General features: G+C 45.6%; 1 protein-coding gene and 1 long non-coding RNA gene across 3 annotated transcripts in view; one reads left to right on the top strand and one right to left on the bottom strand.

The window, feature by feature from the left end:
- The window catches only part of LOC148686471 (uncharacterized), a 425,644-nt gene that overhangs the window by 185,953 nt on the left and 223,705 nt on the right, over positions 1 to 15,986 (top strand). The window lies entirely within an intron of this gene.
- The window catches only part of XKR6 (XK related 6), a 150,678-nt gene continuing 142,920 nt past the window's right edge, over positions 8,229 to 15,986 (bottom strand). Inside the window, exons 2-3 of the mRNA XM_060273160.2 lie at positions 13,943 to 14,139; positions 8,229 to 10,096 (exon numbers count right to left, since the gene is read on the bottom strand). Coding sequence (XP_060129143.1) covers positions 9,132 to 10,096; positions 13,943 to 14,139 — 1,162 coding nt within the window. The 3' untranslated portion in view covers positions 8,229 to 9,131. The remainder of the gene's footprint in view (positions 10,097 to 13,942; positions 14,140 to 15,986) is intronic.

The following is a 15,986-nucleotide window of genomic DNA, read 5'->3' as shown; positions in this document are numbered from 1 at the left end:
CAGAATGTTTTTTTTATCACGCCAGACCCAAAGCTTTTCAACAGAGACCTCTTCACACATTCAAGCTGGGACTCATCAGGTAAACACGTGGTCACATGCAGGCATGAACCAGCCTCATGAGAGCCTTGTGCCTTGACTTTACGCAAAGGGAAATATCGTACATGGGGTAGGTGGGACCCTCGGATGCTAGCAGAGACCTCGCTGTTGTTCTTTGCAGTTCCTGGTTCACAAAAGCACTCCTGTGGCATGTGGTAGTATAAAATCAACGACAAACGACAAAGGCAAAGAACGTCTCAATACTGTTTAGCACCTTTCACCCACGTGCTTGGCAGGTGGTCAACTGGGCCTCACAACACCCCTGTGAGGTAGGTCAAGGTGATAACACATCATTTACAGATAGGTATGTTGAAGACACAGAAAGGTTAAAGGGCGGACGCCACATCGTGCAAAGACCTCCAGAGCATAGGTGGGGACAGAGAACTTGCCATTTCCCATTCATTAAATGTCAAGAGTGGTTTCCCTCACAACTGCAACATTGCCTTATCATGGAAGCAAACAGAGCCTCAAATCCTATATATATCATTCTCCGTGATACAGGCTGTGGAGCCCTCAGAAGGCCCTGAGCTTTCCGTGTGTGTTCCAAAAGGATCCAACCGTACAATAAAAAAAAAATCACACATTGCGCTTCAGTTAGGGAGACCAGAAGCCAAAGAAGATGGGGCTCATGCACCTTTAATAATTGTTTAGAAGAGGGAATTTCTGCAAGGGCAGCTACACATTAAAGTAGTTCCAGGTCACCCAATTTAATTAAGTGCAGAGCCCATTAAGTGATGCACACCGCTGACTGAACCAGCCCACAGTTCAAAGAAGACCCAGTGGAAAAACACACAGCGGCCATTCCCTTCTCGGAGAACTCTTGTTGGATTCCTCAGACTGTCTTTGTGCAAAGTGCCTTGATACTGGATCAACCTTGAGCAATGACTCTGCAGGAAAGTTTCCCCACCCTTTTGTCCCCGCCAGCCTTTCCCAGAAGGGACTGGCGGTTCTGATCTTTCTGTGCTCAGATACCAGCAAGGGAAGAGAAGGAATACTGAAAGTGTCTGTGATAGAATGGACCAATGAAACATTTGCCCATGTTTCTTTGGGGGTAGCCTTGACATGCTCTCACCATCAGCTGAGGTTCTCTGCACCAGAATATACCTGAGACGTGAAGAGGAACGCTGACCCCTCTCAACCCCCCAACCCCACCCCTACCCCCCGCATAGAACAGTCACAGGCCATTCTCAAGGAGTCCTGGAGCAACAGGCAGCTGCGGAAGCACCATCACACAGCCTTCGGGAACAGAAGCGCTTTCCCTGTGTGAAACGGAAGTATTCCAAATAGGCCACCCGCGGTTCAATTTGCGAAATTTGGGGGTGGTTGCGTGGGGGTGGGGTGGGGGAGGAACCACCAGCAATTTCCCACGGACCCGCTGATATCGGGTCTCCTGACCAAAAATAAACAAAAATAAACCGAAACACAGAATCTTCTGCCCCAAAGTGGCATGGCAGAATAGGCACGAGAAAGTTTTTGCAGTAGAATAAGTTGCAAGCCAGCCAAACCACTGACTCCAAAGCAAGTGTGTTGTGCAGAAGCACTAGGAGTCCAACGTGCGCTTTGGCAGTTTGCAGCATTAAGACTTCCTCCCTGCTACCCCACTGCACCTCTGGGCTTCTGCTGAAATGTGCCAGGGCAGGGGCGGGCGGGAACGTTAGCTTAGCACCAGACTTTCAAGCCTTATCAAGCATGCCAGGGGGGAATGTTGACTTAGCACCAGACTTTCAGGCATGCAGTGGGGTGTGTGTGTGTGTGTGTGTTGACTTAGCATGGGGTGGAGAACCTCAGGTTTCAGGACCAAATGTGGCCCTCTAGCCCTCTCTGCCTGGCCCCCAAGACTCTTCTCATGTTGACACACCCCTTCTTGGTCCATACCCCCCCTACCCCTAGGCAACACCCCTTCAACCACCCAGCTCAAGTGCACATTTTCCCTGGAAGGGAATGTGTCCTTGAACTGTGATAATCCTGGGTTTGCCTGGGTAGAGGACCAGGAGATGAGCTTGGAGTGTGTCTCTAGGCAGAAACCCTTGGCTTTTACCGTTCAAAGGGAAGAGTCACACATCTGTTGTGTGCACAATCCGCTTCTCTTTATGTTCCCACTGTTCTTCAAAGACCTCGAGGCAGCACACCCAGGTTCCCCTCCCCTCACAATACTCCTATAAATAAAGTTGAGAAGTCGTGACTGAGTTTTTGAAATTCTACCCCCAATATGCTCTGTTTATGCTCAGACTTTGGTATGTTATTTATTTCTTAAATTTGTATTCCAAATTTCCTACTAGGAGCTCCGGGCAGTATGCATAGGTGCTGTGCAAAGGCCCTCTCTATTTCTCTCTTTCCTTCCATTGCAGCCCCACAACAATCCTGGGAGGTAGGTTAGGTTAAGAGACAGTGACAGCCTTCTTTATGGTCCAGCTCTCACTTCCATACATCACTACGGGGAAAACCATAGCTTTAACTATACGGACCTTTGTCGGCAAGGTGATGTCTATGCTTTTGAAGATGCTGTCTAGGTTTGTCATTGCTTTTCTCCCAAGAAGCAGGCGTCTTTTAATTTCGTGACTGCTGTCACCATCTGCAGTGATCAAGGAGCCCAAGAAAGTAAAATCTCTCACTGCCTCCATTTCTTCCCCTTCTATTTGCCAGGAGGTGATGGGACCAGTGGCCATGATCTTGGTTTTTTTGATGTTGAGCTTCAGACCATATTTTGCGCTCTCCTCTTTCACCCTCTTTAAAAATTTCATTTAGGAAGTATATACAGTATTTTATAAAGGTTCTGCAGGGGAACCACCTGAATAAACCCACGGGGCTCTTTGAATAGGATTCGACAGGTTTGGGGACTGCTGAATATAAAGAAACATGATTGCTTTAGGTCAAAAAAGTTGACCTCAAATGTGACCCCAGTACCCCCAAACCGAAATTTTCACCTCAAAATCCAAACATGGATGTTTCTTAAGGGGACGTCAGTGACTGACCAGCCACAGCCAAAATATCAAATTACTCCTGTAAACCAGTTGTGAAATACGCTGAAATATATTGTACCTGAAGAAAGTAATATTGTACGTTTAGAGCGCCCCCCCCCCGGTTCCTGTTTTATCTGAGGAGAAAATTGGGCGGCATTCCTGAGGGAAACTGCCCCCCCCCCCGGTCACTGGGCAATCTCATAAGGAAATAGTTTTTTATGATGGCGATTTTGGGATTACTTTGTATTTTTGAAATACTGTTTTCTGTCGCTTGTTAGCTTCCTGGAGAACAGGAGGGATGGAAGTTTGAATACAAATATATAAGTATATTTGTGGTGTGAGGAAGAAGCTTGTTGAGGGAAAGTCAAAGAGGGGAGAGCTGAGGTGAAGACAAAAATGAAGGAAAGCTGACTGGCTTTGTGGGTTTTTTAATTGTAAATTATATATAAATTATATATATATATATATATATATATATATATATATATATATATATAATTGTAAATCATGGCTGGGGAAACCCAACCAGATGGGCCATAACTGTCAAGTTCTCCCTTTTAAAAAAAGGGAAAATCCCTTATAATGAATAGGCTTCCTTGCGAGAAAAGGGAAAACTTGACAGCTATGAGATGGGCAGGGTATAAATACTAAAATGACCATTATTACTATCATTATTTAAACGGTTTTATTCTTTTGTTTTGTATATGGCTGTAGCCTACACTGGGGTTTTATGGAGTGTGTTTGTCAGTTTGTGTAAGAAATCCGAATAACAACAACAGCCAACCCTGGTTGAAAACCTCCACACAGCAAAGTGAAGGGAAACAATTTGGGAAGCCTCGCAATGGTTCCTTGAAGCCTTCATTTTAAACGGGAACCATTAATGGCTTAAAATCTGGACACCAAACCATACTCTCCCAACTTTCTGCCTTCTAGACATTCTGGACAACAAGTTCCCTCAACACCAGCCAGCTGCCTTGTATCCATCCTGCTAACTTTTCTCTCTCCAGATGTTGGTTCCGTCACACTAATTTCCCTGACATGCTAGATTTCATGATACAGGGCTTCTCAGTCAGGGCTATTTTCTCTCCACACACTCCATGTGGTGTTCAGAAAATGCCGCACCAGTGTTGAAAGAAGAATCCACTTAGCGGCCCAGCAGTGTCTAGGCTGAATTCAAAGTGCTGGTGTCGATGCTCACATGCAAAACGGGGGTAATTTAAACAGCACTTTGTGGCATTTTTATTTTTTTCTAACAGGGTCCTGTGCCTGGTGCCTCCATTACCAAACCAGGCTGATGCTCACCACAAATACAGCCCTTTCTTCTGCGGGAATTCTCCTTTCTAACCCATTTCGGAAACAAAGAAACATCCACCTTGCAAGTAGAAGATAAGCATATCAGGGAGAAAGATTCCGGTCCAACCTCTTCACTGCTAGTCTTCTACTTATGGGATACTTTTCCCATTGCAGAACATTCAAGAGAAAGAGAGATATATATACAATCAAGAGACAGAGAAACAGAGAGACCTGAAGTTTTACAGATCAGCAGCTGCCAAGATAGAGAGCCCTTGGTTCATTCAGTTGTCTACAGCAGGGTGATGACAGAGGTGGGATTTTATCCCTGATGTGCTAGCTTTTATTTGCAGGGATCCCCCCTTTTTTTCTTTTTTCCTATAAACTATTTAGACAGAATAAAAATGCATTACTCTGCAACTCCAGGCGGTCAGATTTTTGTGCATGGGAGGAGTTCAAATGCATACCAGAAACTCAGGTTCCCATATTTAAAATGGACTAAAGTGCCCTATCACGTTAAATCCACCTAAAGAAAACCAAAACTCAGACGTTTTGTGGTTTGGAAAGGGACAGAGAAGTGTATTAAAAAGTGTGGGATGAATCAAAATAAAAAAATTCCTTCAGTAGCACCTTAAAGACCAACTAAGTTTATATTAAGGTGCTACTGAAGGAATTTTTTTATTTTGCTTCGACTCAGACCAACACGGCTACCTACCTGTAACTAGAACTGTGGGATGAATGAATGACTAACGGGAAGACATGTAAACACCCTGCAAGGGAATCAGGATGAATGCTCATTATCATGTAACTTCCCCGTAAGCAAACCGTAACAGATGCTTGATGAATTCTGTATTTAATCTAACCTCCGTATAAGCTTTGTGCAAGCAAACCGGGATGAATGCTCAACAAACAGGTCACCTTGGCTCTTAAAGAGAGAACATGAGTGAGAATCTAGGAAATGCAAAATTAATGTGCATTAAGGCACTCAGTTGCCCTAGAACAGGCACCCCCAAACTTCGGCCCTCCAGATGTTTTGGACTACAATTCCCATCATCCCTGACCACTGGTCCTCTTAGCTAGGGATCATGGGAGTTGTAGGCCAAAACATCTGGAGGGCTGCAGTTTGGGGATGCCTACCCTAGAACAAACCAGCACACTTCAAAAGAAAGAAAGAAATTGGGCTTTTTGTGGGTAGGAAATTGACAGGGGAAAACGCATTAACAACACCCCTGCCTCACAAACAAATCAGAATGAGTGCTCAATGAAGAATGGATATAATCAAACAATTTTGGTGTAGTGGTTAGTTTTGCACCAAGGCCTGAGAGACCAGTGTTCGAATCCCCACTGTAACATGAAACTCACTGGGTGAGCTTGAGCCAGTCGTTCCCTCTCAGCCTAACCTCCCTTGCAGGGTTGTTGTGTAGAAAAAACAGGAAGGAGGGGAACTAACTGCCCTGGAGCTCCTTGGAGGAAAAGTGGGATCGCTTAAGCTTTGTACAAGCAAATCAGGATGGATGATCAATAAAGAGGAAGTCTGGAGGAGCCTAGGGTCTAAGAAACCTAAGAAACTCTAGGGCAGATGGGCATCATTTAATAATGTTTTAGGAAGCTGCGCCTTTCATCCCCCTATGGGCGAAATAGGGAGACAATCAAGGCAGTGTTTTATCTGGGGCGAAAACTGGGAGAAAACCGAGGCAATGTTTTATCTGGGGCGTTAAATGAAGAGACTGTCCCTGGCAACTGGAGTGGATGGCAGTGGGAGAGAATAAAATGTAAAATGGGGATGGGAAATACAGGCACCACTTTTCTTATAAAAATATCATCGCAGGATGAACAGCAACATGAAGCCCAGAGGTGCAAGATGCAAAATAATTATTAATTGTCCTGAGACCAGTAAAAATGTGGCTCTTTTTTAAAAAAAAGAAAAGAAAATGTGTCTGTTTTTGACAATAACACTTTCGAACCTCTTCGGACGTTACACTGAGAAATGTTTAACAATTGAAATAATTAATCATGATGATGATGATGATGATGATGATAATAATAATATTGCCCAAACCACAGCAGTGCACACCTCCTTTGTAAAAGTTATTTCTCTGCTCAGGTATATTCAGGTGGGGAAAAACTTTCAGCTTTAAAAACATAAGAATACAAAGTTGGTATGATTGCTTTCAAAACTCTTTCACAAAGTATATTTTAAAAAGTGGTTACACATATTTCGCCACAGTTCACGCCCAAGTCCCGTCCCCCCACCCCCGGCCGCCCCATGTTGCTCTTCTCTTTTGAATGCAATCAATTTTGGGTCTTTTTGTGGGTTCTTTGTTGCTGCTGCTGCAATTTTTAAACATTTAACAGTATTTCTGAATTATTGTTTTGTTTTGTTTTTTAAAATTTGCACAGATACACAGAAAATGCAGTCATATCCACTGAACCGAAACGAGCTTTTCCCCTTGGGGTGCGGGGGGCTGGAGAGATTGCCCTAGATGGGAGAAGAATTCATTTATAGAAGCAACATTCTTTCAGTGGGAAGTTTGTACGCGCTGCCTGCCATTGCAACTCAAATTCAGAGAAGAAAGCAACCAAATGTAAACTTCCAGACATCATCAAGCATGTTTAAATGAAGAGTCTAGCTTTTTCAGTTTTCCTGCAAGCCGAGGTCAAAATGTTGAGGTTGGTGGAACTCTACGCTAAGCTGTTACGTTGCTGGATGCTTCCTTCCTCCCTATGAACATAAAGGGAAGAGCACCGGGGAAAGAAAACCAGTTTGTCTCTGCAGCTGCCCCAGAAAGCACTATGAGCAAAGCCAAACGATTCTTGGCTAAACCATCACAACGATTAAACAACAGAAATGTTAAGCACCAAATTTTTGCTGGAAACACGCCAGTGATGAGCTATCCCCATTCAAAGAACCCCATCCTTCATTTTTCATTTTTGTTTTCCTTCTTTAGAAAATAGAAAAACACAAACAAATAACAGAATACCATTTTAAGATCACTTTAAGGCTGACACGAAACGAGACGAGACGCACCGTTAACAATGTTCAATCCATGTGTCCCTCTTTAAAGCCTTAAAATGATGCCTGCAGATCAAAGCCCAATTACCAGCCAGAGCTTAAGAACTGTGCCTTTAAATTGACTTTCTTTTTGCTACTATGCTGAGTTTTATTAAGACTGAGAATGATTGGGAGAGGGGAAGGGGAAAGCCATGATGGAACTTAAAAAAAAACACACCCCAAAACTTTTTAAGTTCTGTTATCGTAATCCTCACCGTGATCATCATTAGTATTTGGTACTCAGTTTAAGAGTTAAAGGCCAACCAAAAAAAAATAAAAATGCTTCCAGAAACAAATCAGATAAGTTTTTGTTTTGTTTTGTATTGATCCCAATATCAATTGCAATGAAAACCAATGAAATAACTTGCTTTGTGGGCGGGACTGATTCTCCCATCCAACTACTTTCTGCAGGCAGGGGAGCTGCAGAATGGTTCCCCATTCAGTTCAATCCCATTCAGGGGAGCTGCAGAATGGTTCCCCATTCAGTTCAATGGAAGAAGCTGATGTGCACATGGATTTTTTTTGGGGGGGGGGTCCATGAGCCAGCTTCCACCATTTGAGTGAACTGGGTGCCTGGTCCGCAACAGAGACTGGCTGAAGACTGCCTAGCTGCCCGAAGACGTATCAATTGGTGAGTCCGCGGCACAGCGGGTGCAAGTCAAAAACTGGATTTTCATTGGCTTGGAAAGAAATAGGATTACACCCTGAGATACAAGCTCAGTACGGTGAAACATAAAGGCTCACCCCCTTCCCCTTCCCCTCCCCCCATTAACCCCCTCCCTCCCCCCATCAGGAATGCAGTTATAACATTACAAACACAGACTGGCCTGCATAAAAGGAACTGAAATACGTTCAATTAAAGCAACTCCCATGCCAAATCAGAAAACGAACATGAACTCTCTTCAAGTTTAAGCTTGGGCATTCTCACTTGTTTTTTTTTCTTTTCTTTTTGCACCAATCTAATAGGAGCAATTATATTACCTTTTCATCTGATTTTTGTTTTTAAAAATCTAGTTTCATATATATATATTTATATACATATATAGACATAACCGTATATGCGCACACCCGTTTTGTATGTGTGCGCGCATATATATATATATATAATTTCTGTCGTTAAAACCGTCAAAGAGCTTTGCATGAGGGAGGTGACAGTACGTAATGAAACTCAGCACCTAAGGGCATAAGGCAGTTGTAGGTTTGTTTGTTTGTTTGTTAAATATATATATATTATTATTAGTATTATTATTATTTTCAATCAGCACCAATCCCTATGATAATGTCCTACACTTGGTGTAAGGTATAAAACTCAGAGGCGGAGCTGTTTGCTTTACTCCGACCTCTGAAAGCGTGGAAGTTTGAAAATACTGGTTGGTTTTGTGTTGTTGGGTTTTTTCCTTCTTCTTCTCCTGCACGTAAAAAACAAAAGGAAAGTTTTTCTTTTTGTTTTTTACTTACAAAACATTGAGGATCGCTCATTCTCATATATATATATGAGAAATTTAAACACATACAGCAACCAGAAATTAAACTTATTGGAAGGTTAGTTTCATGAGCTGCGTTCATGACCGTAAACATTTAACCCGCCTTTTCCCGCCCCCAATTTCCCTCTTTTAATTCTTTTGTTGTTTGTCTGTGACAGTATGTGTGTGTGTGTGTCGTTTGTGTCGTGTGTGTGCGTGTGTGTGTGCGTGTCTGTATGTTTGTATGTGTGCTTGTGTTTAAAGGAGCTTTTAAAGTGAAGATTCATACTGTAGCAATTCATACAAGAGAGGTCCGTCTCTATATCTAATCCCTACGGCGGTCGGGGTGACATACTGTAGAATGTTTATAGTCCTTCTTAATCTCCTGTCTACAAAATGGGCGTCCCAAGCAGGGTACCTCTTCCTTGGGATGTCTATCTTAATGAGAGGGCCTTCTGGGTGGTAGGGCCTCCCGGACGGGGTCGTAGGTACCATCGCTCTCACTTGGAAAACTGGCAAGCAAGTCTCGGCCGTGAGTTCCTCCTGTTGCTCCGTGGCCGCTCTGGTGGGCGTCGCCTGGGCCGCCCTGTACCCTGGGGTCTGGGGAGCCATGGGTTCAACGTCAGGGGGCAAAGGAATGCCCCAGAGCAGTTCGGCGCAACAGGAGCTGGCAAAGATCTTAGCTCTTGGCCCCATGGGATGCAGGATGCCGTAGTACAAGAGCATCAGTGCTACCCCGGCGGCGAAGCTCAGAAAGACGCAACAGAGCGCTGGCACAGCATACGAGTCAGTGGTGTCGGGGTTTCTGTAATAATACCAAAGGAGCGTCAAGGCAGCATTCTCCGTCAAGACTACAGTGTAATAGGCAAACATTCGGTATCGGGTCCGCCCTTCCTTGACATTAAACCAGCAAAAAATGTACACAATCCCTACCACCATGTTGAAGAGAATCTCCTCCCATTTAGACATGCAGAAGTCTGTCCCGCCATGGATGATCCAGAATGCCATGGCGCACCAGTGGACCACGAGAAAGATCCCAAAATAGAGCTGGAAGATGGAAGCAAAGAGGGCAAAAGAGATAACTCTGGATGAGATGGTGAAGAGACGCCAGAAGAGATGGATAAGGGCCCCTCGGTAGCTCATACTCTTCTTGTCATCCCTGGAGTCCCGGAGAAGTTTGTGATACGAGGCTAGCACCCAAGCCAGGGACATCAGGGAGGCGACAGAGGACACACCTGCCGGGAGAAGACACACACACAAACCCACAGAGTTAAACAGGAAGCAACGGGGCAAAAGGGGTCGCAGCGGCCCACATCATCGTCCCCTGGGGGGCAGGTGTGGAGCATGTTTACAATGCGGGTCAGGGTAGCGAAAAAGATCTAGAGGAGGAAGAGAAGAGAGAGTAAAATAAGCAGGGCTTCCTATGGGAGCATGCCTGCGCTGCAATACCTCCAGGCCACCATCTGCATGGATGTGCATGGCGATGAGGCTCACTGTCCACCAACAAGTCCTTGCGTGGGAGGCTTCTATGTACCGTGGTACCTTGGTTTGAAAACATAATCTATTCTGGGAGTCTGTTCGACTCCTGGAACCATTCAAAAACCAAGGCGCAGCTTCCGATTGGCTGCTGGAGCTTCCTGCACTCAGTCGGAAGCCGTGGAAGCCACGTCAGACGTTCGACTTCTGAAAAACATTCGCAAACTGGAACACTCACTTCCGGGTTCGCGGCGTTCAGGAGCCGATTTGTTCGGGAGCCAAGCCGTTCGAGTACCAAAGTACCACTGTACTTTGTTGTGAACTGGTTTAAGAAAGCCTTATTTATAGCCACCTTGGAGAAACTGACCTACAGTATTAACTCCAGGTTCTCAAGAGGGGACGTTGGACTTGTTTGGACTATTTGTTGTTGTTGTTGTTGTTGTTGTTGTTGTTGTTGTTGTTGTTAAGCTTATTTAACAATTCAGTCACATGGATGGCAAATTCCACCGGAATATGATTTCATCTGCCACTTTATATGAGTTTTTAATGTGCTGTTTATGTATTATCTTAGAATATTGCCTCTTTTGTGCAAGTTTCTTTTAATACTTATTTATGTATATCTTTTGTCTCCTTATCTTTACACCTGACCATGCTTGTCTTTGAACTGTTGGAAAACTGTGCCAGTTCTGTTTGCTAATGAAGTAATAGCAATAATTTTTAAAAATTGATCATAGTACAGTACTGTGAAATCAGAAGGGACCAAGTTAATTATAACTGCCCATGAACAGGTGAAGCCCATGAGCTCCATCTCGCTTGGCCAGGTCTTTCCGCCTCATCTGAAGACTCGTCAACGTGACAGCGCACCTTCTTGGAGTTCATGAGTAAAAAGCTTGGCTGGGATATAAGAGCTGGTCCTCTGAATATGGCTCATTGGATTTCTATAGGTAAAGGTAAAGGTAAAGGACTCCTGGACGGTTAAGTCCAGTCAAAGGCGACTATGGGGTTGCGGCGCTCATCTCTGGTTTCAGGCCGAGGGAGCCAGCGTTTGTCCACAGACAGCTTTCCAGGTCATGTGGCCAGCATCAGTAAACCGCTTCTGGCGCAAGGGGACACCACGATGAGTGCCAGAGCACACAGAAATGTCGTTTACCTTCCCGCCACAGCAGTACCTATTCATCTACTTGCACTGGCCTGCTTTCATACTGCTAGGTTGGCAGGAGCTGGGACAGAGCAACGGGAGCTCACCCTGTCGTGGGGATTCGAACCGCCGACCTTCTGATTGGCAAGCCCAAGAGGCTCAGTGGTTTAGACCACAGTGCCACCCGCATCCCTGGACTTCTATAACCCTTCTCTAATCTAGGCTGATAGCTCAGCCTGAAGCATCCGTTGTCAGAAGCACCCTATATTTGAAGCATCTGTTGTCAGAAGACCTAGGAAGGTGGGGATTGTGCAACATTTGACATGGCTGATGGTGTCTTGAAGGCCACCTTAAATTGGCTTCTCTACTCTGGTGTTCTGATTATTCCCAGCAAAGCTCTAAGACAGGGGTTGCTAATGTGGTGCCCAGGGGTGTTCATTCTGCTGCAGTCCAAAGCTCCTGGTAACGATATCCATATTCCTCCCAAAGGGCCTTTGCAAGATGTGGCCCATCTGCTCATGCAGAGCACCTCACGCCTCAGAAATGCCAAGTACACAGAGAAACTGTTATGAATGGCATAAGAAGCTGCCTTCAAAGGAGTCAGGCAATTGCTCCGTCAAGCCGAGCATTGCTGTCTTCTATTCAGGAACTTTCTAGATCACCTGCTACCTGACCCTTTTAAACTGGACATGTCCGGGATTGAACCCGGGACCTTCTGCAAGCAAAGATAGTCCCTCTACCGTTGAATGGTGGAAGAACAGGCTCCCACTAGACCCTCCCTGGCAGACTCACATGGGACTGCCCCTAAAGAGCATTGCTCCTTCAGTCTTCAGCAGTAAAAATTACTGGAGGATTCACAGAAGGGACCACAAGGATTATCTAGTCCAACCCCATGCAACGCAGGAATCTTTTGCCCAACATGAGGCTCCAACCCATGACCCTGAGATTAAGAGTCACGTCCTCTACCGACTGAGCTACGGGGCAACACAATCTCTGGCTTCGCACAGATGCTAGTGCGATTTATGGGGAAAGAGCAGTGCCTGCATTCCTGCACACAAATTTTGCTGTGTTGCTGGCTAGCACCAACAAAATTAAAATGGCAATTTGAAACTGATACTAGTGCAGAATGTGAAGGGAGTAATACTAAGATTGGAAGGCAGGGAAACCAGAAGTAAGTTGAGGTAGAGAGCCAAAGACAGTCACCCTCAGACTTCTACAAGGGCAGCATTGAGACTAAGCCAGCAGGCAGTGGCAACCTCTGGAATAGTCGTAAGAAGGCAGGCAGGTGGGAGCTAGCTGAGGACAGATGGAAGTTGGTGGGGCAGTGCCCCATTCGCTCTAATGGACCACCATCCATTGCAGTCCATCAAATTTAGCTACAGTATAATATTCTCCTCCCTTCTGTTAATGGTATCATTGCCGTCGGTTACATTGACCGTGGTTTTCCAAGTCTTGAGTATGCTTCTGAGCCCTGGTTCCCAAAGTGGGCAGCAGGATTACCTGTTGGGTGGTGGTGGCAGTGCTTAGGGGCAAGGGGGCAGCAGCGGGGGGGGGGGGGCGGCACTAGAGTTGCCAATGAATATCAGGCTTTGAAAAACTGGTATTGCTGGATCAAGTCAATCAATCTCATTGAAGTAATTAAACAAAAACGAGTTTCAACTGGGTTTTGCACCAACGTGCAATTAATTGTTGCTGTTTTGAATTTTATCATGTTATCAGTGGGTTGTGAAAATCGCTTATCTGAATAATGCTTTCTGCAGGGCAGGGTAGGGGGCACCGGGGAGGAGTTTATGGAACCGAGGGGACAGCGGCTTGGAAAGGTTTGGAATCTGATGTCCTGGAGCCCAGAGCCACACTGAAAGAGGGCAATGGGCAATGCATCTGTGCCTCAATTGGCCCATCTCCATGTCCTGGAGCCCAGAGCTACACTGAAAGAGGGCAATGGGCAATGCATCTGTGCCTCAATTGGCCCATCTCCATGTCCTGGAGCCCAGAGCCACAATGAAAGAGGGCAATGGGCAATGCATTTGTGCCTCAATTGGCCCATCTCCATGTCCTTGAGCCCAGTGCTACACTGAAAGAGGGCAATGGGCAATGCATCTGTGCCTCAATTGGCCCATCTCCATGTCCTGGAGCCCAGAGCTACACTGAAAGAGGGCAATGGGCAACGCATTTGTGCCTCAATTGGCCCATCTCCATGTCCTGGAGCCCAGAGCCACAATGAAAGAGGGCAATGGGCAATGCATTTGTGCCTCAATTGGCCCATCTCCCACACTGATACGTACAGGAAACACAGCGAGCGGGCAGAGGCTTTGCCACAAAGAAGGCAGGACTTCGTTTGCTACTGCATCCTAGGGCACGGCATCGGCTCAAGGGGAGCAGTCGTTGCTGACGTGGAGGTTGTATCCCCACCCCACCCCACCCCTCACACAGTGTGTGTCCCCCCCCTCCAGGTCGGGCAACTTACATGGTAAGGTTTCTGCACGGTTCTTTTGGATCATTATGCAGAGCTGTAGCACCAATTGTGGGGCGCTCTCGAGGAAAGTCTCCAAGAGGCGCAACATGTTGACGTCTGCATACTCGTACATCATAGCCCAGTAAAAGCGCCGCTGGTGTTCCTTTTGCCTCTGGCTTTGGATCCCCAGGTACATGGTTCGGATATACCTGGAGACAAGGGGAGAAAGAAGGGACAGGTGAGATCGTGACCAGATCGGATCAAATGACTTAATGATGATGATGACGACAGCAACAACAACAACAACATATTATTTATACCCCGCCCACCTGGCTGGATTTCCCCTAGCCACTCTAGTCGGCTTCCAAACTAAATATTAAAATACAATAGTCATTCAGATATTAAAAGCTTCCCTAAACAAGGCAGCCTTCAGATGTCTCCTAAAAGTCTGGTAGTTGTTTTTTCCTTTGACATCTGGTGGGAGAGTGTTCCACAGGGCGGGCACCATCACTGAGAAGGCCCTCTGCCTGGTTCCCTGTAACCTCACTTCTTGCAGCAAGGGAACAGTCAGAAGGCCCTCTGCACTGGACCTCAGTGTCCGGGCTGAACGATGGGGGTGGAGACGCTCCTTCAGGTATACTGGGCCAAGGCTGTTTAGGGCTTTAAAGGTCAGCACCAACACTTTGAACTGTGCTCGGAAACGTACTGGGAGCCAATGTAGGTCTTTCAAGACTGGTGTTATGTGGTCTCGGCGGCCGCTCCCAGTCACCAGTCTAGCTGCCGCATTCTGGATTAGTTGTAGTTTCCAGGTCACCTTCAAAGGTAGCCCCACACAGAGTGCATTGCAGGGGGATAACTAGAGCATGCACCACTCTGGCGAGACAGTCTGCAGGCAGGTCAGGTCTCAGCCTGCGCACCAGATGGAGCTGGTAGACAGCTGCCCTGGATACAGAATTGACCTGCGCCTCCATGGACATCTGGGAGTCCAAAATGACTCCCAGGCTGCGCACCTGGTCCTTCAGGGGCACAGATACCCCATTCAGGACCAGGGAGTCCTCCACACCTGCCTGCCTCTTGTTCCCCCAAAACAGTACTTCTGTCTTGTCAGGATTCAACCTCAATCTGTTAGCCGCCATCCATCCTCTGACTGCCTCCAGACACTCACACAGGACCTTCACCGCCTTCACTGGTTCTGATTTGAAAGAGAGGTAGAGCTTCTCTTTCATTAATTCAGCTTTCGCTTTCCTGCTCCCTACAGTTACATTTTAGGGATATTGCTCAATTAAAGACATCGCAGGAGCTTTAGTGATCAATCAATCAATCAATTATATTTGCATATGTGCGTGTGTAATTATTTCCATACTTAGTTATTGATAAGCCCTCATACAGATTGCTCACACAATGCTCACATGGCGGTTAGAGTATGTCCAACTTTTATTGGGCATCTGTGTTTGCCGGGAGGTCATGCAATAATGAACATTCGTCCTGCATTCATCTTGCTTGGCTTGATGAGAGTTTGCACACAGTCCAGTCATTCATTCATTCACCCCACACTTTCCAAAGCAATTCCCAGTCACTCTCAGAACTGCAAAAAGTCTGTTTACAAACAAAACTAACTGGACTTGTTGGTGCATAGCACTTTAATCCTCTAATGGCACAGATCTGAATAGTGACAGTGAGAGGGAAAAGGGAGAAACTAGGTGTTGGAGTGGGGGGAGATTTTCTTAATTTTACATCTGCTGTTTCCAAAATTGCATTTAATTTCAGTGTACTGTATATCCACAACTATTTAATGGAGTTTCCTTTCTTCTCACTCATTTTGGATCTACACCTTAAGTTTAGGGTTGGGCAAGTTTCATTTTCTCATTTTTCCGAGCTTCAGCTCACATCAGTTTGAGAATTCTGCATTTATTTTTTAAGTCCTCATGGAAATTCAGCAAAAGATGTGTTTATTTTAATGCAAATCCATCCTAACATACACACGTTTGTATGGGTTTCTGCCCGATATATACTGTACACATTTTTTTTTGCAAACTGATTCCCCCTAATATTGCAT

Source organism: Zootoca vivipara, chromosome 3, assembly GCF_965207765.1.
Source record: "Zootoca vivipara chromosome 3, rZooViv2.hap1.1, whole genome shotgun sequence".
Classification (NCBI taxonomy): Eukaryota; Metazoa; Chordata; class Lepidosauria; order Squamata; family Lacertidae; genus Zootoca; species Zootoca vivipara.
Note: the sequence above shows the minus strand (reverse complement) of the source record. Positions and strands in the feature narration are given on the sequence as shown.